At 48.3% G+C, this 26,292-nt stretch overlaps 8 protein-coding genes across 8 annotated transcripts; 3 read left to right on the forward strand and 5 right to left on the reverse strand.

Annotated features, from left to right (window-relative positions):
- Nucleotides 1-214: 214 nt before the first annotated feature.
- On the reverse strand, nucleotides 215-2,068 carry LTR64_000138 (uncharacterized protein; the record flags this gene model as incomplete). Its single annotated transcript, XM_064894524.1, has 1 exon — nucleotides 215-2,068. One exon carries the CDS (start codon nucleotides 2,066-2,068, stop codon nucleotides 215-217), a length of 1,854 nt encoding a protein of 617 aa, XP_064757211.1.
- A 4,417-nt stretch (nucleotides 2,069-6,485) lies between these two features.
- LTR64_000139 (uncharacterized protein) lies at nucleotides 6,486-7,613 on the reverse strand (the record flags this gene model as incomplete). Its single annotated transcript, XM_064894525.1, has 2 exons — nucleotides 6,486-6,773; nucleotides 6,819-7,613. The coding sequence occupies 2 exons, from the start codon at nucleotides 7,611-7,613 to the stop codon at nucleotides 6,486-6,488; spliced, it is 1,083 nt and encodes a 360-aa protein (XP_064757212.1).
- Nucleotides 7,614-8,570: 957 nt separating this feature from the next.
- Nucleotides 8,571-10,291, forward strand: LTR64_000140 (uncharacterized protein; the record flags this gene model as incomplete). The annotated part of the gene is given in 2 exon segments (XM_064894526.1): nucleotides 8,571-10,251; nucleotides 10,263-10,291. 2 exon segments carry the CDS (start codon nucleotides 8,571-8,573, stop codon nucleotides 10,289-10,291), a joined length of 1,710 nt encoding a protein of 569 aa, XP_064757213.1.
- An 895-nt stretch (nucleotides 10,292-11,186) lies between these two features.
- Nucleotides 11,187-13,061, forward strand: LTR64_000141 (uncharacterized protein; the record flags this gene model as incomplete). The annotated part of the gene is made up of 1 exon (XM_064894527.1): nucleotides 11,187-13,061. The coding sequence occupies one exon, from the start codon at nucleotides 11,187-11,189 to the stop codon at nucleotides 13,059-13,061; it is 1,875 nt and encodes a 624-aa protein (XP_064757214.1).
- A 418-nt stretch (nucleotides 13,062-13,479) lies between these two features.
- LTR64_000142 (uncharacterized protein) lies at nucleotides 13,480-13,938 on the reverse strand (the record flags this gene model as incomplete). The annotated part of the gene is made up of 1 exon (XM_064894528.1): nucleotides 13,480-13,938. The coding sequence occupies one exon, from the start codon at nucleotides 13,936-13,938 to the stop codon at nucleotides 13,480-13,482; it is 459 nt and encodes a 152-aa protein (XP_064757215.1).
- Nucleotides 13,939-14,533: 595 nt separating this feature from the next.
- Nucleotides 14,534-15,610, reverse strand: LTR64_000143 (uncharacterized protein; the record flags this gene model as incomplete). The annotated part of the gene is made up of 1 exon (XM_064894529.1): nucleotides 14,534-15,610. One exon carries the CDS (start codon nucleotides 15,608-15,610, stop codon nucleotides 14,534-14,536), a length of 1,077 nt encoding a protein of 358 aa, XP_064757216.1.
- A 1,262-nt stretch (nucleotides 15,611-16,872) lies between these two features.
- Nucleotides 16,873-18,009, forward strand: LTR64_000144 (uncharacterized protein; the record flags this gene model as incomplete). Its single annotated transcript, XM_064894530.1, has 2 exons — nucleotides 16,873-17,401; nucleotides 17,453-18,009. The coding sequence occupies 2 exons, from the start codon at nucleotides 16,873-16,875 to the stop codon at nucleotides 18,007-18,009; spliced, it is 1,086 nt and encodes a 361-aa protein (XP_064757217.1).
- Nucleotides 18,010-21,974: 3,965 nt separating this feature from the next.
- On the reverse strand, nucleotides 21,975-24,437 carry TOK1 (Potassium channel; the record flags this gene model as incomplete). Its single annotated transcript, XM_064894531.1, has 2 exons — nucleotides 21,975-23,528; nucleotides 23,580-24,437. The coding sequence occupies 2 exons, from the start codon at nucleotides 24,435-24,437 to the stop codon at nucleotides 21,975-21,977; spliced, it is 2,412 nt and encodes an 803-aa protein (XP_064757218.1).
- Between the last annotated feature and the right edge of the window lie 1,855 nt (nucleotides 24,438-26,292).

The following is a 26,292-nucleotide window of genomic DNA, read 5'->3' on the forward strand; positions in this document are numbered from 1 at the left end:
AGTCGTCAAGGCCTTCCTCCTCCTTTCCCTACCTTCCTTTTCGCCTTGAGATCTATGGTCGTGTCAAACGTGATCTCTGTGATCCAAGTGCCGCAGGCTAGCATCCTCCGGCGTTTCGTGTACTGCTTTTCTCCACATGGTTGATGAACGCCGACCTGCTATGCACAAATCATTTGCTAAGACATTAGGTTGAAGTGTATGTCTTTGGTGGTTTTTAGTGATGCCCAGCATAGGCATGATGGTGGGTCATCGGAATAGCTCGGTGGTGAAAGTCGACTGGATCGATCATTTCTCGTGGGTATCCTGATGGTGGCGCACTGACAGAAGCCATATGCATGCCTGGGTCTGTCGTGTATCCTGGATGATGTTGCCAATATTGAATGGGTGCCGATACTGGAGCTGCCATTACATTCTCGTACTGAACATGGCTATGTTGTACCATCTGGTGACCATAGCCATAACCAGGATGAGCAGAATGGCCTTGGGGAATATGAGGACTCAAATGCAATGATGGTGTAGCTGATGCTGGTAGTCTGCCTTGTGGCTCATACATTGGGAATGCGGCGACCTGAAGACTGCTGTGGTAGTCAGGAGCTGGTCGTGTGGCGTAAGGATACTCATGATGCTCAATCGGTCGGTACATCTTTGGCTGCGGAACCGATGCTGCTGTGCTGGCATAACTGGCAGAATATTTCGAGATTATCTTCTGGAGGGCGACCGATAGGATTCTCCATGGGAAAACCTTGACATCCTTCTCAATGTTTCGAGGTTTGGGGTTAGGAAAGCCCATGATGACCTTGAAAAACTCTTCGGTCTCCGGTTTGCCTTTCGACACAGTGTCCGGCTTGAATCCTTCCAGATTGCGTCGAATACGATTCTTTTCCTCGACGGTGAAGCGAGCCGCAACGATAGCCTCCAACAATGCGATAGTGTCGACGCTGGTGACATATGCCTCCTTCTTCTCGGCCCACCAGATGCAGCTGACTGATCTTGGGTTACTCTTCCATTCGTTCTGTGGCACAACCCTAAAGGATGCCGTGATGTCATTGCCTTTCTGTTGACGGTCAAAGACAACAATCTTGCGTCGCGCTTCAAGCTCTTCTTCGCTCCAGGTCTTGGCTACCTCGTCCAAATCACCATCTAGGTGAAGTCTTGCTTTGCTGTCTGGAGAGAAAAGCGTGTATGGATTGAAGTTCTGCGTGTGTCCAACAGTTGGTAAAGTATGAGGATAACCTGGAGGAGAGTGTTGAGAAATGGTTGACGTACGAACCAGTTTCGGGTTGTGGGCAGCTGATGCCACCTGTGGTCCGGGCGTCGCTGGTGCACGTGGGCTGTGTTCAGTGTTTGCAGTTGTGAATGATGGACTGACAGTAGGCGTGTATGGTGCAGTTGCAGCTACAGAAATCTGCGAGGCATTTGATGCGGAGTGCTGGTGACCATGCAGCCGAGGAGACACAGCGAGTTGATATGTCAAATGGGATCCTCCCAGAGTTGTGGGTGTGGGTACCAGAGAAGAGTATGGCGAAGGCTCACTCTTCAGATCAAAAAATTCTCCGCTCGGGTCTTGCAAAGCCATGCGTTTTGGCGCAGGTGCTTCAACTGGGAATGACTCAACCGAGGCCTTCCGCTTCTTGGTGGATACCATGTTGTATGGGATGCCATGAGTGCTAATTGGTGCTAGTGCTGGTGGTGGGACGGTCGAATAACCACCTAGACTAGGTCCAGCTAGGCTGACATGAGTGTAGGCATCGTTCTGGCCAGGAGAGTATCCATAGCCATCCTCATAATCGCTTCCGTACTCATTTGGTAAAGCAGCAAGATCATTCTGATTCGTCTCGGGCGAGGCATATGAGGACGACAGGTACTGAATAGCTGGCTGATATTCTGCCAAGTTGTCAGGAGGCATTCTCAGCGTAGGATCATACAATCTACCTGTACCAAAAAAGGATAGCTCCTTTCCGTGTCCGGACATTGCTTGAATAGCAAGGTAATCCTCGGTGGTACCAAAAGGATACACCTGATACTGTTCCGCGTCGTCCACAAGGTTGAAGCTGTCTTGATAGATCATGGAGTTGGCTTTGCAAAGACTTCGTCTCAGTCAGTGTCTGAAGGTGCTGAAACGTGGTATATAAGATTGAACTCACCCAAGGATATGTTGATGGTATTAATTTGCGTGTTGATGATCAGTGATCAAACAAAGCGAGCGACTGAAAGACTAAGCGAGTGTGGTGGATAATATCCAGTTTACGTTTCCAAAACAAGCGAGAGACGAGAGCTCTGAGCTACCGGTTTGAGGGAATCTTGGTGATGGTAGCGTATGTTTTTCCGGACATACAGACCTGAGCGCCAACTACTGAAGCGACTGGTGATGGGCCAAACTGCTGCAGAGTCAAGCTCTGACCAGAGATCACTCCAAATTGGGTGAAGAAGTTGGCGGGATCGTGCTCAGATACCAGGATTCAAATCGTTGGTAGATGGCTTATTGACAAGCCCTATGGAACGAGTCTCGGAGGTCGTTGACGCGACTATGGTGCTCTAATCTCTGCGAACAAAGAGCAGTTCGTGCTCGAGCAGGGAACTGCGTTCTTGATTAGCTCAGTTCCTCTAGAAAGTGGACACGGGCGAGTTCGGCAAGCAGAAACAAGGCTAGAAATATATGAAGGCAAAGTGGCAGAGTGGTCAGTGAGGATGAAGTATTGCGTCTAGCGCCATACTGTCCTGACCGCCATGCTAAGACAAACAACGAAAAGCTGCAAGCCCAGAGCAAGAGCAAGTCGTGCTCGTGTGCGATTTGCACGAAACATATCCTTCTTCTGGTTATGTGGACATGTTGCAAGAGATTTGTCGCAAGCAAGGAGGATGTGGAACATATGGGGTTTATGGAATTATGTTCGGCACAAATTGGGAAGCAGGAGCGACCAGGACCACGGATTTCTCTTACCTGTTAATCTCAGCAGATGCTCGAACGCACCCTTCAGTACGGCTTGAAATTATCTGTTACCCTTCTCGTCCCTTAATCCGAAGCGATGCCGATGATGTCGATTAGAGAATCGCAAGGCTCTCGGGTAGCTGCACAGACGAGGCGGTTTTGGAGTCTGCAAGGATGGTATCCGTCCACTCTCTTTATTAATCTTTACGTCTTGCGATAGATATGCGACTAGTTGATTACTGATGCAATGTTGTCGTAGAGCGAGCGTTAATTCGTAAAGCCTTCGTTATGATCCGCTGGTGGAATTGGTTTCGTGTGGCTCCAATCAGTCCGATGCTGAAACTTTTGAATCAAAGCGATTGATGATCCAAATCGTGTCGTCGAATATTGTCCCCGAAAGCGAATGTGCGTTGTCGTGAGCGAAAGTGTTGTTGCGAAATAGAACGAAGGACGCACTGCAAACAGTACCAAAGTTGAGGATGAGCGAACGTGTGGTAGAGAGGAAATCTGTGGAGAGAATAGAAGAGCCAGCCGGCCGGCAATGAGGGGACAGGCACTCGGCTATATTGGGCTGGCTTTCTCGTACGGCAAACTTTGGTGAAGTCTGCTCATCGAAACTCCAACGTCCGGAGCATGACTGCACAGAATGGAAAGGCTCATGGACAAGGATGATCAATGAGCCAACCAGAAGCACCGTGAGTAGCGTGAAAATTGTCTGCAGATTCCATGATAGTGTGGCAGTACGAAAGTGGGTATTCCAAGCTGTGGATATTCACTCGATCAGGCATACCCACACCAATGGCGAGCAGATGGAACAGGAAAGCCAACAGAACATCCAGGAGGACTGGGCTTTGCAGCTGAAGCCTATGCGCCTCTCTCGTGCACATCGTCGTCCCGTGTAGAGAGAATAGAAACGTTGACAGTACTTGCTAACAATGCATTGAATACTAGACAAATCTATGGTCGGGGTGAGTTCGTGTATGCGACAATACACGTCAGACGACACAGCGGCAGCTTTGCTACCATTTCAGTCGATCTCAATTACGCGCGTCTCATAACTTCCCATATCTTTCTCTGACGACTGGTTTGCATCACACGTCCATCGAAAGAGGACAGAAGGACCTCTGATCTCTGAACGATAAGTGGCATCATACTCAATCTTGAAGCAAATGATTCGCCTCCTGAGCTCAGCATCTGCAAAGGTCAGGAGTTGACCCATGCAGTTGTTTACAGGCATAATACGGACACCAGGACAAAAGCGTTTAAAAGCCTGGCAAAGAAAACATCCGTTCCGAAGAATGCAGGGCTCAAGGCGATATTTCCACGTTGCCGCCAACAAACAATACTTCATATGTGCAGGACTACACTTTCTTGCTCTTTTGAGCTCACGAAATTACCCTGCTGCTGGGTCCCAAAAGCATTTCCTTTTTTTCCATCACCAATCATGCAGTGGTGACATGCACGAAAAAAAAAAGTGCCGCTTGGTGCCGTGAAACTCGAGGGGAGTTTCGAATGAAGTCATGGGCTCCATCTGGCCACGTCGCTAGGAAGCGCCTCTTGCAGTGAAAACGCCCAAAAATAGACCTGGCTGTGCTCTACACTTGGGCCCAGAAAGGAAGCGTGCTGCAGAGCTTTGCCTAGAAGGGATGTTAGATGGAGTGGTAACCGCCGCGTGGGCTTGAAACGATTGGATCGGAACAGCATCTTGACCAGCGACTTGCTGACATCCTGCTCAACTCGTGATGGTCGGCGATCACAACAGCACAGCCTCTCGTTTGCTTGTGCTCTAGCGTGTTTCTCGAGGTCTGTCATGCATTCCTCGGTTCTTTTAGCAAAGAAACCTGACCCATGATAAGGTCACTGACATGGCTTTCGCTGCACGACCTGCTGTCCCGGTGCTTTCTTCCTGTGTCTGGACCGCTGAAGACGATGGCAAAACTGCTTCCCCATGATTTCCCATCCTGTATCTTTGTCTTCTCATGCCGATCACCTACGACCAACACGAATGTTTGTCGCAAGCGATAGCATTAGCATGATCGCACATGGTGTTGAGGTCCCTGCGTATATGCACAGTAAGACCCTGAAGATACAAAAATAAACACAGTATTGTAATAGTTGGAGCGAGAGACCTATTGTACGGTGAGCAGGCAGGAGAAAAGACCCAGTGCGGTTTGGCGCTCCCATCTAATGCTGCACATCCATGTTTGGATCCAATTATGCGCTGTTGTGTACCTGTGCTACCACAGCACAATGTCGCTCGCTACCATTAACACAGGCCGGCTCACCTTGGTCCCGGGACTGTTATCTCGATCATCGTCGACAGTGCATCATCGACTATGTTGTCGCTGGCCATCCTGTCGACTACCTGAAACAGGTACCGTGTCACGTCCTTAAACAGCACGAAGCTCTTCTCACAGCGACATCCTTGTCATATTCAACAAGAAGAGGCACCATCGCCGCCCACATTCTCCGCTTTCAAGGACAAAGTGGCTGCATCGCAGAGATTGTCGAAATCTTATCCAAGATGTCTTTTAGTGCATTCGAGTACTGCGCTCCACAAGCTTTGTTCTCGTGATCCTTGAACGTGTTCAAAGTGACAGTTGAAGTTTTCTGCTCGACGATGGATAACTCTCACGACCAGGATGGCTGGCCTTCCTGCAAGACGAAGATAGGAAGGTCCTCAAGAGTCCGTGGCTTTCGCCGACTATGTGTACGACCTCCTATACAAGAAGGGGTTGAGTCGAGATGAGGAACCTCCTTTTCAGTTGGGACCGCAATGCAGCCGAACAGCTTCGCTATCGAACAACAGTAATGAGGCTGGCAACTGTGCTTCCCAACAACTATAAGGATAGACGTAGCCGTAGCCCCCATCGAGGTCGTACAAATGCATGTCTTACTTTCTGGTCGAGGCAAGAATTTGAGTCTAACTTGCAGTCCTATCAGGTCTTCCACGAGCCATGCACTCCTGAAAATCACAGATGTGGTTACCCAGCACTGCAGAATTGTTGTATATACTTGATGTTGGTGAGAGTTGACTGAGCAGTTCCCGCTGCCTGGGCAATGGTGGTTGTTCAAAGTCCTACCCGTACCGCTTCGACATAATCGTTGGGCTGTATCAGGTCGGAGTAGACTACACAGTCCTGTAGACCCTCTGGATCTCAGCATTAATTCGATAATGTAATCGTTTTAGTGGAGAAACGTCATCCAAAACTTCTGTGCCAGGTCAATAAATTAGACATGGCCTAGCTTTCGAATACATGTAGCGGAATGTATTATGCTACGACGTATAAGCATGGAGAACATCTGAAACGTTTCCGTTTTCCATAGTCTATGCTATTGCGCAATGCTAGTGGAGTCGGCTTTACTAAAATGTGGAAGATACTAATATCAGAGACAGTACAAAGCTCTGTTCAGTATAGAAAAAAGGCAGAACTTTGTTCAAGATTGGTAGCTGCTGAACTCTCTGATTCTCGAGAGTGTAGCATCGTCTACCTTTGGTTATTAATTGCGGCTCAGCTCTATTTTCGCGTTTCCATCCTCTGACCCGTCAGTAGGCTTACAACTTACTTTTGCTGCTAGATACTTCAACAACTAGCTTGCCAAACTGCGAACCCTTCTTCATTTCCTCAAATAAGCCATTGATCTTTTCAAGATCCAGTCCCTGGGCGACGTTTGAAACAGCTGGCTTAGCTTTCGTCTTCTTAATGAAGTCTATCATATCGGTAAACTCTTTGCGAGAGCCCATAGTCGAACCTTTCACTTCGATGTTCTTTAATACCGCCTGCATCAAGAAGGGGGCTTTCGGGCCCGTAGTCATGCCGTAGATCGCAATAACACCTCCAGCCTATATGGATTAGTGAGTCTCTAGCAGCAAAATTGAGCAACTGACCTTCAATAGCCTGGCACTCTTTTCGACAATGTCCGCACCAGCGCCGTCAACGATAGCATCGAACTCTTTCTTCTCAGTAGTCAGCATACCGAGCAACTTCTTGTCCCAGCCTTCTTCCTTGTAGTTGACTCCACCTTTTGCTCCAAGCTGCTTTGCCTTGTTGATCTTCTCTTCGCTACCGCTTGTTACGAAAACGTTTGCTCCAGCAGCTCGAGCGAATTCTAGCGCCATAAGGGCTACACCTCCACCAATACCCGTCACAAGTACGTTCTTGCCTGGACCGATATTGTGTGCACCACATTTAACCATCACGGCGCGCCATGCAGTTAGACCTGTCAAGGGCACTGCGGCGGCCTCGACACTGCTCAGATGCTCAGGAGCTTCTTCGAGTTCTGTCTGTTTGACAACCATATACTCTTGTAGTGTGCCGTTTGGTATCGTCTTTGTGCCACCCAGTATTTTGTAGCCACCCTTCTCTTCAGGACCTTCCAGCGAGTCGCTCCAACCTTCACCTGGGTTGATGACTACTCTCTTGCCTTTCCAGCTCGAATCGGCTCCTTTGCCAACCTCGACGACCGTACCGCAGCCATCGGCAAGAAGGGGAACACCGAAGGCTGTGCCTGGGTAGAGGTGCTGTCGAATGAAGAGGTCCCTATGGTTCAGAGCTGCAGCATGTATCTGCACTAGTACCTCGCCATCCTTGGGTGAAGGCTTTGGCACCTCATCAAGTGACAGAGGGTAGTAGACCTTGCCGGGCTTGCCCTCTATCTGCGAGATGCTGACTGACTTGGGCATTGTGTGGGACACACGCTGAAGTTACTGACACAAGAATGAGTACACGGCACTTGAAGCTCTATGTAGAGATTCGAATCGCACGTTAAGACATTAGCATTTGTAAGGCATCTGAACCTAGTCGCTTGAACGTGAACAAGCATTGAATCATAGCTCTGCAATCTTTCCCCCGGATTTGCTGCCGAGGTTGAGGAAGAAGAGGTCGATCCTGCGAGTCTCGCAATTGATCACAAATCCAGTCCATCGTAAATCATATGCTTCCGCTATCTTCAACTGACGGACATTCTTTAACCAGCCACATGGTCGTCAGTTCTGCAGGCCTTCAAAAATCGTGTGATGACTGGTCCGCAAACCGTAATGTACTTGCCCAATTGAGCCTCGTCTTTTCATGCAGTAAGACAGAGGGACCTCTCTTGGCCAGCAAGCCAAGCTATCTGACCTGATCGAGAGACTACAAAGAGATACAATATGCGAAACTCTTCCCAAGTTCGCCTCTACGGTGCGCTTGCTGAGGTTTGCCCAGCAGAAAGTTGGCAACTTCGGTTCCCGAGCCCCACTGATGTACCGTATAGAGCAAAGCGGTCACGTTTTAGCCCCTGAGACCTGAGTAGCAGCAGCATGACTGATTCATGAAGTAAGCGAGAAAGATCTAAATATGGGAGTTGGTCGAGCAGAATTTCAGTGCTGCAGACAAAGTCTATTGCATCGATTATGTTCTCGTCAGTAGGATGAACGAGAAGAGCATTTATCTTCACGACCAAAATTTATACCATCGTTATTCATGAATAATTTAAAACTTTCATAATTGAAGTCTATAATCGAGCCCCCGACAGTGGAGGTCAGATCTGAAATTAAAATCGAGAAGCATCAAAATCCGTGTCCAGAATTGCGGGTGGTTGTGCTGCAGCGAACAGATTTCAGCCAGCCACATACAAGGCACCTACAGCAAAATCACACACAATGACTCTCGAATTTGGCCATGACATGAGATCACAGTTTCTTTTCGACACCAAATGGCGAAATTTGAATCATGGTAGTTACGGCACATACTCTATTCCTGTGAGGAATGCCAAACGAGGATATACAAAGCTCACAGAATCCTTTCCAGACAAGTTTTTGAGGTACCAGTACATCAACCTGCTTGACAATTCTCGAGAAAAGATTGCACAGCTTGTCAACGCACCAGCAGATGAATGTGTCTTCGTGGAAAATGCTACCACTGCTCTGAACACCGTTCTGCGAAACCTCGTCTACAAGGAGAAGGATGTGATCATTTATTTTGACACGATATATGGTGCCATCGAAAAGACACTTGCATCCGTTGTTGAGACAAACCCGCAACTCACTGTTCGAAAAGTAGGCCATGGACAGGAATATGCGTATCAGCTTCCCATGAGCCATCCAGAAATTGCCAGTGCATTTTCACAGACGATATCACGGCTACTATATGAAGGTTACAACGTCAAGGCAGCTGTTTTCGACACAGTAGTTTCGATACCTGGAGTCAGATTCCCTTTTGAGCGCCTGGTCCGTATGTGCAAAGAGTATGGAATTCTCAGTGTTGTGGACGGCGCGCACAGCGTTGGCATGATACCCTTGAATTTAAGCCAGCTAGATGCCGACTTCTTCACAAGCAATTGTCATAAGTGGCTGTATACACCACGTGGATGTGCATTGCTTCACGTCCCGAAACGTAACCAGCATCTCATCAGGACAACATTCCCTACATCACATGGTTACACACCACTCGAATCAGCCAATATAAGAGAAGTCCTGCCGGAGAGCGATAAATCTGCATTTATCAGGTTGTTTCAGTTGGCTGCGTCAGGCGACCGGACCGCATACTATTGTGTACCTGCTGCAATCAATTTTCGACATAACCTTTGCGGAGGAGAAGATGCAATATACAACTACATCCGCGAGAACGCTCAACGAGGTGCAGATATGATTGCGATGTTATTAGGCACGGAAGTCATGGACGATGCAGATCCAGGCATCGGTCTGAAAGCAATGGGATCGTACGAGGGTAGTGCAGGCCAGGAACAGGTTTCACGAAGATGGATCGGAGGACTTCGCGACTGTGCTCTTGCGAACGTCGTGTTACCTATCACAATTCTCGGAGCTGAGCGTAATGGTTCGGTCAGGCTTGGCCCAGGTGGTGCAGGAAGCGGTGGAGGACTTTCGCCGGGAAGGTCATCCAAGCGACAATCTTCACCATCACTTGGAGCGGGCTATTTCGCACCGCCCCAGTCAGCTAATGGCATCGAAGCTACGATGATTAAAATGGACGAAGCCTCCAAGGTTGTGAATTGGTTGCAGGAGACGCTAATTAGCGAGTACAACACTTTTGTCGCTGTGTACGAATATCATGGACAGTTGTATGTCAGGATCAGTGGGCAAATCTACCTGGAGCTCAAAGATTGGGAATGGCTAGGCGGTGTCTTGAAAGCACTGTGTGAACGTGTGGGTGCAGGAGAATTTCAAAGAGAGCACTCGAGCAGCAAGCCAGCATTGTCGAGAGGCGTTAGTGAACTGGACCTTGAGAAGCTAGGTCGCGAAGTGTCGCACATCAGCATATCAGGCAATGAGTCCAGTAAGGTAGTCGACATTACTGCCGGCGGTTGGCGGCGACCCAGTCAAGGTTGGTCATAGGCTGTTCGAAGCCGCATAACGAGAGCTAGCATAAAGAACTCCTCGGAAATGCTGATGTTACATAGCTATGGTCAGGTATATAAACACAGTATGCTTCATGAGGTGCTCGTCGTGTCTGATGAGGAGATCTGGGTGCGACATTGCATTTGAGGATGCTTTCCCGATGCCGACAACCCACCCGGAGCGGCAGACTTGCAGTTAACGGCATTTCAAGCTGAGCAAGTAGAAAATCTGAACACAAGTACGAGTCTCAATTATGCTTAAACCTGGTTTCCGTCGCGACATCCAATCACAAAACCTCTTCATGGTCACACGGACAAACCAGAGGACAAAACTCGAGGGAGTTGGGTCAGAAAGGTACTTGCCTGCCAAGAGGTCAAAGTCAATTACGCAGCCAAGCACAGTTTTTATGGTGTAATTTATTACCACATCCAAACCACCTGACACTCCTTAATTTCCTGTTCTTCTGGCACGTTCCTGAATATCGTTGCGAAATTGATTGCTCTGACGGGGATCTCTCTCATGATCAGCTGGCGAAGTTTCTTCCTCGCTAGACCATATCCGAAACTCTCCTGTGTTTCTGTTACCCCCAGATAACTGAGAAAATCTAAAAAATCCGGGGTAGTCTCCAGCACGAATCATCCGTTGGATTTCTCATCCAGCCACGATGATGCTCTTTCTACGCGATGACTGATGAAAAAATGAGACTCGCCCTTCGCGGCGAGGACAGTAGATTATGCTGACAACAGGAAACAAAGCCTCTTGATTTCATTCAGTGGCTACCGAATCTCTTTGTCACTTGTACTCCCTTCCCCTCCTGTCGCCTCTGTACATTGTTCGTTTGCTGTCTCTCCTTGAGTTTCTATTAGAGGATCAAACGTCGGTGCTCAGACTAATATAGCAGCATTCCAGACTCGAGACATAATGGCAGGCACAATCCTACATCGGATCCTGTCCAGGACCAAGATCGCTCCTGCCACTGTCCATATCGACACAGCAACGACCGATACAATTTCATCAGACATGCCTACTACACACGCCACCAAACCACAGATATCCTTTGAGACACCTGCAGATATTAGAAAGTCTTCATTAACAGATAACAAATCACCCTCTATGCATAATGCTAGAAAGCATTCCTACGCCTCGGTGCGAGAAGAGTCAGACCTTCCCCAATCGTTCCGCACACGCAAGCTTTCCTCAGAGTCGCAGATACCAGATGATTGTTTGCCACGGTGGCACCTGCAGACACTAGACAAAGAGGATGAGAACGAAGAGGCTATCTGCGATGATGCTAGCGACTTTACAAGGCCGTCGTACGACGGTGCAGATAGCTACACAGACGAGGAGGAAATTAGCAGCATAAGACCAAGGACAATAGAAGATCTCCCAGACGAGATACTGGATCAGATCTTCAGTGCTATACAGCTTGATGTGACGCAGCCCGTCAGCTATGGCTTACCACGATCCGACCTCTTCTCATGCTTGCTTGTTTCGAAAGCATTACATGCAGCTGCTCTTCGTATGCTATACAAGCATGTCCTCATCTACAGATCCAAGACCTTCCATAAAGTGGTTACAACCTTACAAGAAGATGCCGCACTGGGAAACCTGATCCAGACTCTGGATTTCTCACACTACTCGCACATGGGATATGGGCGCTCACGCGGACAGACAAGTGTCACACCATACCTGACGAAAGAGAATCTGAAGATTGTTCTAAGTCGAACAAGGAGACTGAGGGCCTTCCTCGTGCACGAGCACTTGGACACCGAGCTCGACGAGGGTGTGTTGTCTACACTTTTCTCAGTCCCGACCTTGCAAGCACTCGATTTCACAAGCTGTTCTGCAGACGTGTTCTTGAATGCTTTCACCAATTTGTGGGTGGATTCACCTTCTACGAGTTACACACATATTAGGAGATTGTGTTTGCACGAATGCGGAACTCTCAAGCCAGCAGTATTTGAGGCGATGTTGCCACGATTGGGTCGACTCACGCACTTGGACCTTGCTCACACACGAGTCAACGACAAGGCTCTGCTTGCAATTCCTTCGACAGCTCAGCTCACTCATCTCAATCTCGAGAGATGCACTCAGCTAACAGGCCAGGCTGTTGTGCAATTTTTGACTCAGCACCCTGCGGCGAAAGACACCATGGTTTGGCTGAGTCTGAATGCTGATGCCTCGCGATATCGGTTGCTGTCTGCAGAAGATGTTGCCACACTCCTCCCAGCGCTGCCCAAGACAATGCGCTCTCTCAACCTAGGTGGAGCACGAATCACCTCGCAACATGTGCCAGATCTTAGGATATTGGCAACTCATCTGGAAGAGCTAGGACTGAAAGGCGCAAATCTAAGTACTAGCGACGACATAACCCGAATTCTGTCGCTACCACCAAACAAGGACATCAAGTTGGAGCATCCAGAGCTTCGAAGTTCTCTACGATACATCGACCTCACCGACATCAGCTCTGTCAATCAAATGTCTCTATGTTATTCGCCTATGTCCATCAAAAACAATGCTTCCTTGCCTCTCGAAGTCATCGAGCTCGGTGCCACTGTCCTTACTGAGATCGCGCGGCGAAACAAGAATGTTAAGAACCCTGATTGGACTGTCAAAGAGTTAGGTCGTCGAGGCTGGTATGTTCGTTCCCCCGAATCGCTGCCTAAAGGCGTTGAGTCGGACGATGGATACCGCAGTTGGAAAATGGGTGCAAGATGGTGGGGTATGCGTAAGCTCCCAATGCATCAGACTGAAACTGGTGGCGTGTACGGCTATTTCATGTTCAAGAAAAACTAGCAATTAATTGGATATGGCCATGACGGAACCTTGCGGCATTTTTCTATTACAGGTTATGAATTGGGTGTTAATTGTGGATGGGCTGATGATAGCGTTAAGTCAAAGAGCTTTTGGACTCCAGCCGGTTTCTGGTTAGGTGAGGAAGCACGAATACAGCACAAACAATGGGTGAATCAGCTCGATAGAGTACAGCGTACTCGTTTACACGAAAAGTGTGAAAAGCGTCGTCGAGAACAACGACTTCGAGAACAGCAACAGCCTCCATAGTCATATCGTGTAATTCTAGCTCGTTTTCTCCCCCAAGCGCTCTTCAAGTCGTGTGTGTTTCTTCCATTTCATTTCAATTCATTGCTTTGCCTTCTCTCTTTCCTCACACAACACCTGAACAGTTCGATTGCCAAACCTCTTGCACCGCTGCTTATGAACCCGCCTGTTCACGTCCGACAAAGTGCTCTCTCAGTCTCTGGAATATCGTGTTCCTGTCGATCTTGGTCGGAGGCATCGGTCCATCGAAATCCCAATCAGCCGTGGCTGCATCAAACGCCATCCCTCGCAAAAGCCGGACTACCAGAAAGGCCTGAAAGTTTTCGTCGAACCCCTCATACCGTACCCTGCACAAGATCTTGATTTGCTTCACCCAGCGCTCAAAGTCTTCCAAGCTCTCTTTGCCGCGGAGCAGGCCAGGGTCTAAGGACATTTCTGTTCGCATGACGCCGAACAGGCCAAAGAGTCTATTGTTCGAGAATTCAATTGCTGACTTGAGAGATTTGTTGATTTCGACGAGTTGCTGTATGATTTCATCTGTGGGTGTTTGATCTGGAGGGACAGATTCGGGTTCTGGTGATGGTGTGCTGAAATCTAGAGCGCACCCTGACATGTTGGAGTTTCAATTGGATTGAGACAACATCGGATGAAACGAAGTAGGGACAGACGGATGGGTTTATATCTCCTGCCCTCTTATTAGCAAGTGGTTGCTTCGCACCACATTGGTTGTTTATTTGATCAAGCTGGAAGCGAGTGAAAACATCTTGAACGATTGTTCTTGTTGACTATAGCTTGCTTTGAGAGAAGACGATCCCACATAGTGTAGTCAAATGCCGGTGATGATATTGTCGTCCACCACATACATTTTTACCATTCATGGCGGATTATACCAGATTGTCCTCGTCAATATTTCGGACCCGGCTTAATGAACACAATATTGTACGATAACAGACTCTGCTGATTTGGACTCCATAGCTGCCCTCAATCCGCCTTTGCAGCCTAATTTCATTGCATGGCTTAAGGAAGCCCAGTCATACGGTACTGCTTGTTACTTCATTTTGATATGCCCATACATCCCCGCCAATCCAAGTTACATCAAGCCTGGCAACCTGTTCTGTAGCTCCTGTACGTGCGACATTCTCCTTTTGTGTTTGCGCATTCACCGATGTCTACCATATTGGATCTTCATCGAGCCGTTTCGGTCGTCTTCATTTCGTGGACTTGCTCATCTCGTTCAAAAACTCCTGCTTCAGAGCGTGTTCCACAATCTCATCGTCGTCCTTAATGGATTCAAGAACACTAACGATTTCTTTTTGGTACTGAATAAACAGCTCCCTTCTCGATAGGCTGAATCTTTGGACATCAAAGTCGTACATAGCATTGTCTAGGTTGGAGTAAAGGTTCAGGATTTCACCGACTGGTTGACCTCTGTTGAAATAGTAAACCTTGATTGCTTGAACGATAAGCCGCATGGTTTGCAACGGACGGTCGAGATCGATGACAGGCCGTTGACTGGTAACAACCTCTTCGACGGCCTTCACGGTAGCGTGTGATACCTGGAACTTGAAGTCACGGCACCGAAGGAGCTGAAACTGATTAATAGGTCTCTGCCACCGAAGAAATGAGGTATACGCATAGGCACTGAAATCACCACTGATCTGGACACATTTGTCGACCAAGCTAGGTGCTAGCTGACTGATGAGAGGTCTTAGCTTGTAAGCTCGGAAGTATTGAGGATGTTCGAGGAGACTCAGGTCGAAATGTTTGAAACGGTAGACAAACTCATCCTCGTTGGGGTTTGTTTCCCAGCCGTTGTTGCCTTGAAGGACAAGTCGTTCATCGGCTCGAGCGGGAATGGTGGCGCTTAGGACATAGCAATTGAGGCACTTGCTGTTCCTACAATTACCCGCACCTCTTGGCGGAGTATCGGTCTGAATCTGGAGTCCGAGTCTGTTCTTCGAATAGAGAATGTCGAGGCCTTCTCGGAGCATGCGTTGAGACGTAGCGAGAATTGCTGGTGTCAGATGGTAGCCACGAACATTCTTCAGTTGTGTCTTTGTCGTAAATCGACCTCTAGCATCACGCTTTTTACCTCTCGGCACTGTGAACTGCGCAGGATATTCGTCTCGCACGCCAAGAACATTGTCCGCAATCAGAAGCTCCCCCAGGATGATCTGCATTACTTCGGACGGCATCTGCAAGAGCAGACTCGACTCTCCATCAGTCTCTGGTAGTGACAGTTTGAAGAAGCGCAAGGCGCTCGTGTGGTTCTGTCCCTCTGCCATTTCGGTGGACTTTTAAGCTTCGAGTTGTCAAACTGATATTTCTCAAGAACCTTGGAGAGACTTGAGCTGTCAGTATCACGACAGGTATGTGTAGATCAACAGAACACGTTCAATGGAAGGCTGTGGTCTATCGAGCAGATGATGGTGAAGGAAAGAAAATGGAAACCAATCGGCCAGAGCATGGTCGTTTTGCAGTTCATGCGAGCCAGAAGCAGACTGAGTGACATCTTTCGCTTTTGTGCGCGTCCGTTCGACGCGTTTTCTTGACCAGAGTCATTGTACTAGGAAGTGATATGCCAACCGCCAAAGTGCTTGCAGCAAGTGCAAACCCATTCCCAGCAATATGGCTTCACGAGTCACACGTAGGATCATACCGCATCCTCAAGGTCATCCTCATAAACACTGAGAACGAAAGTCGGCTCGAAAAAAGAAAAGCAAAAATGAAGAATACCAGCAGAAAGGTGATGCGAAGATGTACTCAAACACGAACTATTACACTTCACAACCGAATCCTGTAAATCGTGCTAGCCTAAAACGTTCTAGCAGCTTGGCACCTTGGCAGCTGACCGCTTTCTTTCAGCTTCTTGTTCAGCTTCTCGTTCAGCTTCTCGTTCAGCTCATCCTCACCACATTGTGCTGACTATCCTTGATGGCAGTTGACTCGCAGACCTTCGAAGAATCGATACTCGAGTTCTGAATGATAGAGCTAAACTCCACTTGCACACATCCGCCGCTACGGAACGGTGCGAATCCAGCCACAGGCTCTGTGTTGCCATACGGTTCTGGTGCTCAAGTACGATGACAAGGTAATAGAAATTAATTTCACGCATTGTGCATCAGCATGCAGCTTGCGCTTCGCCTGGCTCCATTCCCCTCATTTGACAGATCTTGCACGTGTACGAAGTATCTCATTCACCACGTCTGTCATCGAAGGTGCCGAGAATGCTTATGGCTAACCTTCACGGCGTAAACACATTTATGGATTCGGCAAGGTCATGCCGTGCTTGGGAGTAGTTTCCTGAACCAATATGCTGATGAGCGGTCAGAGACCTGGAATGTTCATGGTAGCTCCTGTGCTGAAAATAGCTCGGAAAGTGCTCACACGACATGAGATTCGTTCGCTTCTGCTGCTATCGCTGCTATAAAGCCGCGGCCAAAGTCGTGTAGTTTAATATAGGAAAACAACGTGAAACTGATAGCGGAATTGTCCTCATTACTCTAAATCACAGAAACCTTAAACGATACTCCAAGAAAGCTTCGATATGGAAGGTCCTACAATCAGATGGATAAGCTCTGCTACTGGTGCAGACGGAGCTGAAGACAGAATGTGGAGGAACGCAAATATCGACATCACCAATCTGAACCAGGCACTGGAAATCCTAGGACAGGTCGATCAACCAGCGGAGGCAGGTGAAGCTCAACGGATAATGAATCTGTACAACAGGCAAAATGTTATACCCGATCCCGACGATCTGCAGTACTCCCTCCTACAGTATTGTACCGCCGTGTGCAATATTCCAGCAGGGGGTCTCATCACATTCCAGCGCAAGAAGACAGGCCATATGTCCACTGATGATGGCGAGACGCTGACGTGCTATCATGACCCGAAGACCGATAAATGGAACGTACTGGTATCCGGAGGTGAGATCGAGGACAAGCTGAATCAATTCACGAACGAAGATCGCGCGAACACGCGTTTCCGATTCATCATCAACTTCAATAACGTCGGATGGAAGCACGAGTACGCCACTCAAGGCTGGATGGAAGTAGCCGCGCATGAATTGTGCTGCCGTGAGTTTGTCATGATACCTAGGCTAGTACACCTTACTGACCTGTTTGTAGATGTCGTGCCGACTCTGATACTCATCGCCCGCTGGCGTGCCGGACAAAACGTGATCTGGTCCTCTATGAACGATCTGGACCACTACGACTTCATGTATCGTGGCTCTCGGCGATATCTCCTATGGCTATCACGTCTGGATGCCATGCAACCTAGCTTCCCTTACAGCCAACTTTGGTGGGATGCATCAATCCCTATCAACGGCGAGATTCTGAAGTACAATGGCAACAAGGTCTGGGCTGAGAAACGAGGAAATGATCAAGTTCTTGGTGTGCGCGACTTTCTCAGGGCCTGCGATCCGGACACGGATGCAAGATTGATGCTCAATCGTGCTCAAGGCATAAGAGACGTGCTGACACCTCAACCACCCGGCCTACATTGGACTCTTAAAAGTGGCGCGGACAGTAATTCGAGTACTGACCTACAGGTCGACAAGGCGCAAAGCAGAGATTTATTGAACAGTCTTCACAGCGAATTATCAAAGTTTGGAGTATTGGACATTAATGACAAACCAAGCGGCACGCATGCAGCGTTTTGGTGGTTTCCAAAACCAAACTAACTGGTGGTCACAGAACGACAATTGTGGGGAATGATCATATGTGAACGTAACGGGTTGTATCTAAAAGATAGCATGTATCATCAAATTGATGCGTCTTGTGGATAGTCACTACTAGCACGAATTGCAATCCCTATTCCTTTGAGGATCTTGAATGATTAGTTCAAGAACAACGATAAAGATCCTCTGGGACCGTCTGACGAATCGCTCGACGTCGATGGTCGGAAACAACGAGCCTGAAGATCCCTCCAACGTAGCTCCACCGTATGCCTTAACAATAAAATCGATTGACACACGCGCTTTGCCGGATCTGCTGAATGTTCTCTTTCTGGGACACAACTCGAGTTCTAGCGTGTTGCAATTGTACAGTATAGACACTCCATCGACGTAGAGCTGCTTACAAGTTGATAAGATCTCCGAAGTCAGACCGTAGCCATGAACATTTATCGGCCTGCTGTTTCCAATGAAACGATTTTTAGGCGTTCTTTTGTCTTTACGGGACATCATTGACATTTGAGCCAGGCCTCGCTTTGGTGCGTCGATCATATCTTTTGCAATCAGGAGCTCTTTCAGGATCATGACTCTAATCTCGGCTGGCAATAGGAGCAATCGGCTGGCACTTCGCTTAGACTCATTTGGCGCTGGTGATGGAACGAGGGGTCCTCTGAAAAGGCTTGAGCCCACGCTAGGCTTTTCGAATGAGTTTGCCATCGTAAGAAGACCAGGAAGCGAGAATTGAGTAGATACTGCATACAAGATGTAACGTTGGCTTGAAAAAGATAATGTTCTGAACGATATTCCTTTGGCTATCGCTCTCTAGGTGGTAGAGAGGAGAAGTAGGTTAGGGATTGGAAAATTGTCTCGAATCTTGGAAGGTTGTAAGTTGCAGTTTGTGGCGCAAGGCGTGTCGCATCGTTTGCGTTGCGCCGTTAGTAACATTCTGCTGCTACCGTGTAGCGCGAAGTGAACGTACTGCGTCGTTTGCAGAGACACTATCAGCAAGGATGTAGTGATAGTATTCCTGTTTCATTACTTCGTTACACAAGCTCGCTGGTCGGAACTTTCGGCAGAGGCGAACCTGACCTTGGTCACATACTGCCATCTCCATTTCGAATCAAGCCAGGAGACAAGTAGTGAGTAGAAAATTGCTGAGCACTATTTGTCGCGTACTAGTGGGCAGTGAGTCTTTCTTGCTGATCTGAAACGTCCTTGAATCGCATCTCTGGACTTTCTATTCGTCTAGCAGGTCTTCCGCGACGCCTTCTGATTATGATGACGATACTGAAATGGCTGAGACTCATTTGCGTTATAGTTTGACCAAGCCACTCACCAGAATAAGACGGTTAGACCTCCAATACCTGTCCCGAGACCAAGACCGAGCTTTTCGCCCAAGGTAAAACCTAGAACGCTTGTTACACGCTACCAACAAGGAAAGTCCCTCGTACTCACCAGCAATATGCGAGTCATCGCTTGTAACTGGAGATTCAGGAGCAGACGAATTTCGGCTCGTGGTTGTCGCAGACGGCTCACCAGCAGTAGATGGTCTGACATTTGTGGACGTCGCAGCAGAGAGGCCTGTGGTATACGTTGTAGAGTTTGTGCGAGTTGAATTTTGTGAGAACAAAGATTGGCTGTCCGCACTGATGAACGTTGCCTGGATACTTGAAATATCGATCGTAGTGTTAGCAGCATCAGAATAGGCGGTGGCTGCCATGGTCGTCATATAGGGCAATAAACTGATTGGATATAGCAAATTTTGAAAATCTCGTTGCGAAGAAGGCTGATATATGTAGAGTAGTCTGACTCGCAGCTCTTTCCGCAGAGGCACTAGGTGTGATGCATAGTCCAGGTGCATGGTCCGATTTAGCGTGTCCTTTCCGCAAGACAGGACCATGCACCTGGACTATGCACCACACCTGGTGTACTTGCGGAAAGAGCTGTTCAGACGCACCAATGACGAACTGGCAGACTTTGACCCAAGCCCTGGCCAATACCGCATCTGGAAGAGCGATATTGGCAAGCGAATCCAAAAAACCAGTCAGAATGCTAGCTTAGCGAACGACGGGAAGCCTTACCAGTGGCACAAGCTATTGACCACTCGCCAACAGCCTTGAAACCTCCATAAATAACCAAGTCCATTGGCGATGTCCTGCAGGGTCTTTACGATGTTTGGCATCGCCTATTCGGCTTGCTATCCCCAAATTTTGTAAAAGGTCGAAAAGCTCACGCCGAAGCGCACTCGTCGTGTATCAAATCGGAATGGGCGACAATACTTGTAAGCAGTTCACAGATTTCACCGCTTTCGAGGCATACGTAGGCAAACTGCGAGATGACTTCGGAAATCTTAACTCGACCAAGATGGGTGACTGCAAGACCGAAATATGCTCCACGCTATACAGTGTAGGGAATTCAGATGTATCGGGCATTGGTGTAGGTACAGTTTCCACACATTGGAGGCCCGCGACTGAGAACACCACACAGGTAATCGTAGGCTATTTTCTCGAGATCGGCATTGCTATCCTCTTAGGCTTGTCACTCTTGGTCTTTCAGCGGCTGGAAAAGCAGAGGATGGTAGCAGCCTCCCTACAAGTCACACAAGCTTTCGCAGATTCTGCTATCGCGCTGGCACTTTCGGTCGAGCTGGCATCGTCAATAATGCTGATTAAGAGGAATTTCGGTCTCGGAGCGGACAATTTCGGCGCCTTAACAGAACAGATTGTCGGAGTAGTTGCACTGCTGGTGATGTTGCCAATCTCGACCTTCTGCTGGCAGGATTTGAAGGACAAAAGATTCGAATTGAGGCTCTGTGTTATAGCGTTGACCTTCATCATGTTTTTAATCACATTCATTAGCAGGATGTTGAGCAGGTATTCACAGGGTCAAATTGATACTGGACCCGACCCTGTGCTAACACATGCCGAGATGGACCAGATTGAACTGCTCTGCATGGAAGGAGTACGCCAGCTGTCAACTGGTGAGGTGCTCTTCATGGAGTTCCTTTCGGTCGGAGGCTCTATATGGTTGGCCTGCATTATCATTGGAGCACTGATTAAAGCATGCTTCGGACCATCTCGCAACTATGGGTGGGCAGTTGCCCGAGCAGTTGTTGACTTCGTTGACAGCGACTCAAGAATGTTGGCGCTCAACCTGGTTGCTTCGTTCTCTTGGAGTATACCACTGTGTTGGGCGCTGCTCAGTCTCAGAGTCATACAAAGACAATTTGCTGAAGCTCTTGGTCGAACAGACGGTGGTCAAGAGTGGTCTTTTGGTCAGATTCTAGCAGTGGTGGTATTCGCACCAGTGTTGGTTGAGATCTGGTACCAATACTTACAACGCCACGATTTGGTAGAAGCTCTTGATGTGAACCGTGGCGGCTACTCGCAATGTATAGGACTCAAAGACAGTGTCAGAATCTCCGGGAGCTCAACTAGTGAGAATTCCTGAAATGTGCTCCTCAACCACGGCCTTGCTGTACATGTGGTATGGAGCCGCTCACGCAAGGTCTCCACTTCCTCACGTTACCAGCGTATCAAGGAAGATCGTGTGCAGAACTTGCTGCTCGAAATTTTCCAATCCGAAAGAACCACTATTGAACAGGTATAAATTGATGCAGAGACATTGTCGCGTTTTGGCCCATAGCTTGTAAGGATGCAACGACACAACGAAGACACTTCGCAGAACCTCCTTCTGATGTCTCCACTTTGTGCTTCCTTTGTTCGTGTTGATCCACTTCCTGGCGCTATCAGAGCATGACATTGAAATTCATTTCACCCTCACTTCAATTTCGACAAAGAGCAATCGCTCGTATTCGTAGGTCTGTTCGGGCCTGTGCTGCATTACTGAAGTATATCTCCCCAAACGTGCTTTTATGGGTCCTGAAATGCTAGATGTAAGCTCAAGGTTTGGGAGCTTGTCGTTGATGGGCACAGATCAATTCCTAGAATCAGGTCTTGCTTTTGCTCCTTGTTCTAACTGGGCTCTTTATTCTCGCGATCGTTCTCGACGTCGAGAACAGTCGAACGAGACGCACTTTGTTCTGGAGGTCCTTTGAACTTACCACAATTGTCAGCACTGGCATTAGCCATTACCAATCGAGCTTCAATATCACGCTTTTTGAAAGTGCGTAGCAGGCTCTCAAGAAGGCGATCCATCACCCATTCAGGTTCGTTTTGTTCACTGGTCATGGGACTGTCGGAATCAAGCCAGTCCCATTCCACAAGCCCGTGCATAGCTTCGTCTTCTTCCAACAATTTGCTCGTATCCAAGCGTGAGAACCGAATCAGCCGTGTAAACTCGACCCACATCTCATACGAGTACTGTTTCGAAGGACTATGCTTCATGTCGTTCGCCACTTGCTGCAAAGCGTAGGCAAGCTGTTCGGTCAGTCTTGACTCATTGAACTCTTCTCTCGCCAGCTCTTCGATGGTTCGTGGCAGGTGATTCTCTTCACCGCCATTTCCTGACTCAGCCTTGTTCCTCTTTCCATGTGAGCCGTGCTCGTGGCGCGTCTCAAGCTTGTGGCCTTCTTCGAGTGAAATGCCAACCACAGAAAGCCGTCTTTGGAAGTCCTCTCTTCTTTCAGTGAACCAGTCTACGCCCCAGCCACGACCTTTGCCAAGGAAAGCTAGACCCCCGTAATCAAGCACTTTTCTCTTGAAGCCACCAATAGCTGTATCGCCAAGATCTGAAACGAGAATTGTCATTATTGGCACAGCGATCAAAGCCCAGAACACAAAGAACGGCCGTCCAGCAGCGGAAAGCGGTGATTGATCGCCATATCCAATAGTAAGTAGAGATACGTAACAAAAGTATAAGGAAGTAAAGTAGGTCATGCCTTGTGTTTCATACTCAAGCTGCCAGAAGACGAGCGCGCCGATGCACCACAAAAGACCGAAGGCGACGATAGACATTGAAAGGGCATACCAGCTCTTGAAGCGCTTCGCAGCTGACTGGATAGAACGCATTTTCATAAACTTTGCTCTCTCTGAATGCATGAGCAAGACCTTTTGTCTACGAGACGGTATGAGAATCGACGTGCGCTGCCGTAGTGAGATCACTTTTTCAAGCGAGAAACCTAGAAGGCCACGTGAATCCTGGTTTTGCTTGAAGCTGGATTGTTCTGGCGCTGAACCGGGCTTTTCTTTTGGTAACATGTTGAAGTCGATCGTGCGTTGCCTGCTGTGGTCGAGGTTGATTTGTTCATCCATACCACCGAGGGTTTTTGGAGCATCGAGCGGGACTGACTTTGTCTCCTGAAGCGGCGTCGAAGGGCCACTTTGAACAGTCCCCGCTCGTTTCAGGGTTCTTACCCTTCTTGCCTCGATATGTTGCTTGACGACTTTCTCCTTGCTGATCTCTTGCGCAAACTTGTGAAGCGAATTAATAAGAAGACCTAGAGTTATGATACCAAACACAGTAAAAGGAAAGACAAGAGCACGTCCGGCTGTTGTTGAGCAATGGAAATCACCAAACCCTATTGTAAGTGTAGTGACGACACCAAAGTACAAAGCATCAGAGTAGTCCTATACAACAGTCAGCTCGCGATATTTGCTTCAGGGGATGGAGGACGTGACCCATGACTCAATTTTGGCAAACACCGCTGCACCTGCGGCCAACCAGAAATAGAAAATCATTGCTTGAAGAATCAAGTTCCTTTGTTCATCGTTGATATCGAAATGTTGTGGATAATGTCCTCGAAAATAGCCAAGCATGTTGATCATCAGAAGCATGGCATTACCCATGTAGAGACAGGCAGCAATGACGGCTGTCCAGAACCCTTGGCTATAAACCTGGCCTTCTGTCGCGGGGTCATACACGTATATCCCCACCAAGCATCCGGTAAGCATACCAGCAGCCAGATAGAAGAGCAGGATTGTGACGGGTAGGGCAACTATGTACCGTATTTTGCGGGTGAAGTTGCATAACAGGAATATATTGCCAATGAAGCCGCATGCTAAGGAGGTTCCATTGAGGTTCAAACACCATTGGGGATCCCGAATACCGACACTAAGGCTATATTTCGTGGCAGGATCGTCTGGTGTAGTCACATCGTTGCGCCAGTAGACAACTAAAGCAGCAATGCTGAGCATGTTCGCCATCGGAGCAAAAGCAGCAGCGAGCAGCGGTATGGCTGTACTTGCGAACCACCAATCGGTTGGGTCGTCGTCCTCTATGCCTCTCAGTTTGATTTTTCCGCCGAGCAAGGTCATCGTTCTCGACTTCGTCAGACGCTTGTCGTCTTCCTTCTCTTCTGCATCGTTCAGCACTTCCCGCCTCGCGGTCACAGAGTCGGGTTCAAAAAGCGTTTTCGAATCGGTCTTCCAACCATGGTTCTTCTCTTTATCGAGTTCGGTTATCATGCTCGAACCAGATACCGTGCCAGGAGTGAATTTTGCAGAGGAGTCGATGATTCGCATATCAATGGAAGACATATTGTATGGGCTACCACCATTCGCAGCGACCTGGTATGGATGGCGGTGTTCAATGGCTGCTAGCACAGCTGGAAGATTGGTTGCATCGCGTCGGTTGCGATAGACGATAGACTGCACAAGTGAGTAAAGACTGGCACTCAAAGCATGAGGTGCAGACAACGGCGCGACTGCAATCGCAATGTCATGGCTTAACACAAAAGAGCCATCAAGTCGATAAGTATTTCTCCGCGCTTCGTGGGCGGCAACAGGTGTTCGACCAGCTCTCGATCTGGACCGCAGCTCAAAACGAGATCTGTGCGGGAAAGGTGGTTCGAGAGAGCTCAGCCAGCAACCATTGCCGAGCACTGCAGAGGTCTAGCTCCGCAACCCATATATCTCTGGATCATACAGCCAATATCGAGACAATGTGATAATCATGATAAGAAGAGCTGACAATGTAGCTTCTCATGGTCGTTCTTCGAGTTCGTCAACCTCATTACGCATGCTTGGGTTGTCGACAAGCATTTCTTGGTACCACTCGATTCCAGTTAGGGAGAAGCTTCCAGGTGGGTCACGCTTAAGTAGTACCGAACCTCAGAGCAGAAATCTCCAATCATGCTGCACGATGGTCGATCTCGAAGCCTAGAACCTTTTCAGCATGAGGTTTGTTTCTTCATCCTGTAGGCATCTCAAGATGGGAATATTGTATGTGTAAAAGAGATGTTACTCTTCGGACGATTACTTGATCGATAATTACAGCAAGTGCTTCGAAATGTGGGGGACAACTGAAGCGAAGCTAGTCCTGACCAGGTCAAACGTGAATCACACTAGCTTCAAGTTCAAATCGATCAAACTCCTGTAAGTCACCAGTGAAGGTGCCTCGAATTTTTGAATCCTTCGATGTCAGCTCATTGAATACAAACGTCTTAAGGGCTTGTACAGGTGAAGCGATATGATGTTTGACGGACTGAGATCCTCCAAATCTGTTAAGCTCTGTGCTGTTTCTCCAGCAAACTGGTTTTTCCAATAACAAACTGCGCTTGCAACCAATGACTGAAGCATGAACATAAGTCAGCAGTCGACATAATGGCTCACTGCTAACTTTGAATCAATCGAGTCTCAGCATGCTCGATGCAACTACTAGAGACTCGTCACAGCTTGACGCTCAGCTGCAATACAGTCTGGACATTCGACGTGGAACATCTATGCATGCATCGTTCTTCACCAAAGACGACTTGCACAGATATCACGAACACTGTTAGCACTTTCACGGAATAGATGACGTTTTGGACACGATAACACAGGGTCGTACGGTCTTCAAAGAACGTTTCAGCTCGTCTAAGCTCAGGGTAAAATTACTTGCCACATGTGTCTGATCTCTGAGGCCCTACTCCCCGAATTTGATTCTTTACAAGAGCCCTGACGTGGGAAAACACATCGATCATCGCTGAACCTCTGATCCCATCTCCTAACAGATTCGAGCCATGAAGTTGCATTTCAGGCTGTCCTTTCACCTCAATGGAAATTCGACAGAGAGTGATGCAACCACACCAGCATTGACAATGAATAGTACCACATCGATCACTCCAGATGCTCTGTTGTCGACGAAAGTATGGGTAAGAAAAGCAGAAATGGCGGCAAGGTCCTGAGGCTGCATATCGCCCCATCGGTACCAATACCAGAAAGCTGATGCCTATGATTCAGTATTAATTCTAGACGCAGCTCCTCAAGATCGCGAATCGTCGATCTCCTGCCGCTCCAGTCATGCCGAACTGGGCAACTTGACGGTTTCAAGCATATAGGATCATGTTACCAGCACTCAGCACAACCACTTCCAGATGGTTCATCGTGTGACTTCGTGGACTTCAAAATATTC

The sequence above is a fragment of the Lithohypha guttulata genome, assembly GCF_036872675.1.
Source record: "Lithohypha guttulata strain CCFEE 5908 chromosome Unknown scaffold_1, whole genome shotgun sequence".
In the NCBI taxonomy this organism is placed as follows: Eukaryota; Fungi; Ascomycota; class Eurotiomycetes; order Chaetothyriales; family Trichomeriaceae; genus Lithohypha; species Lithohypha guttulata.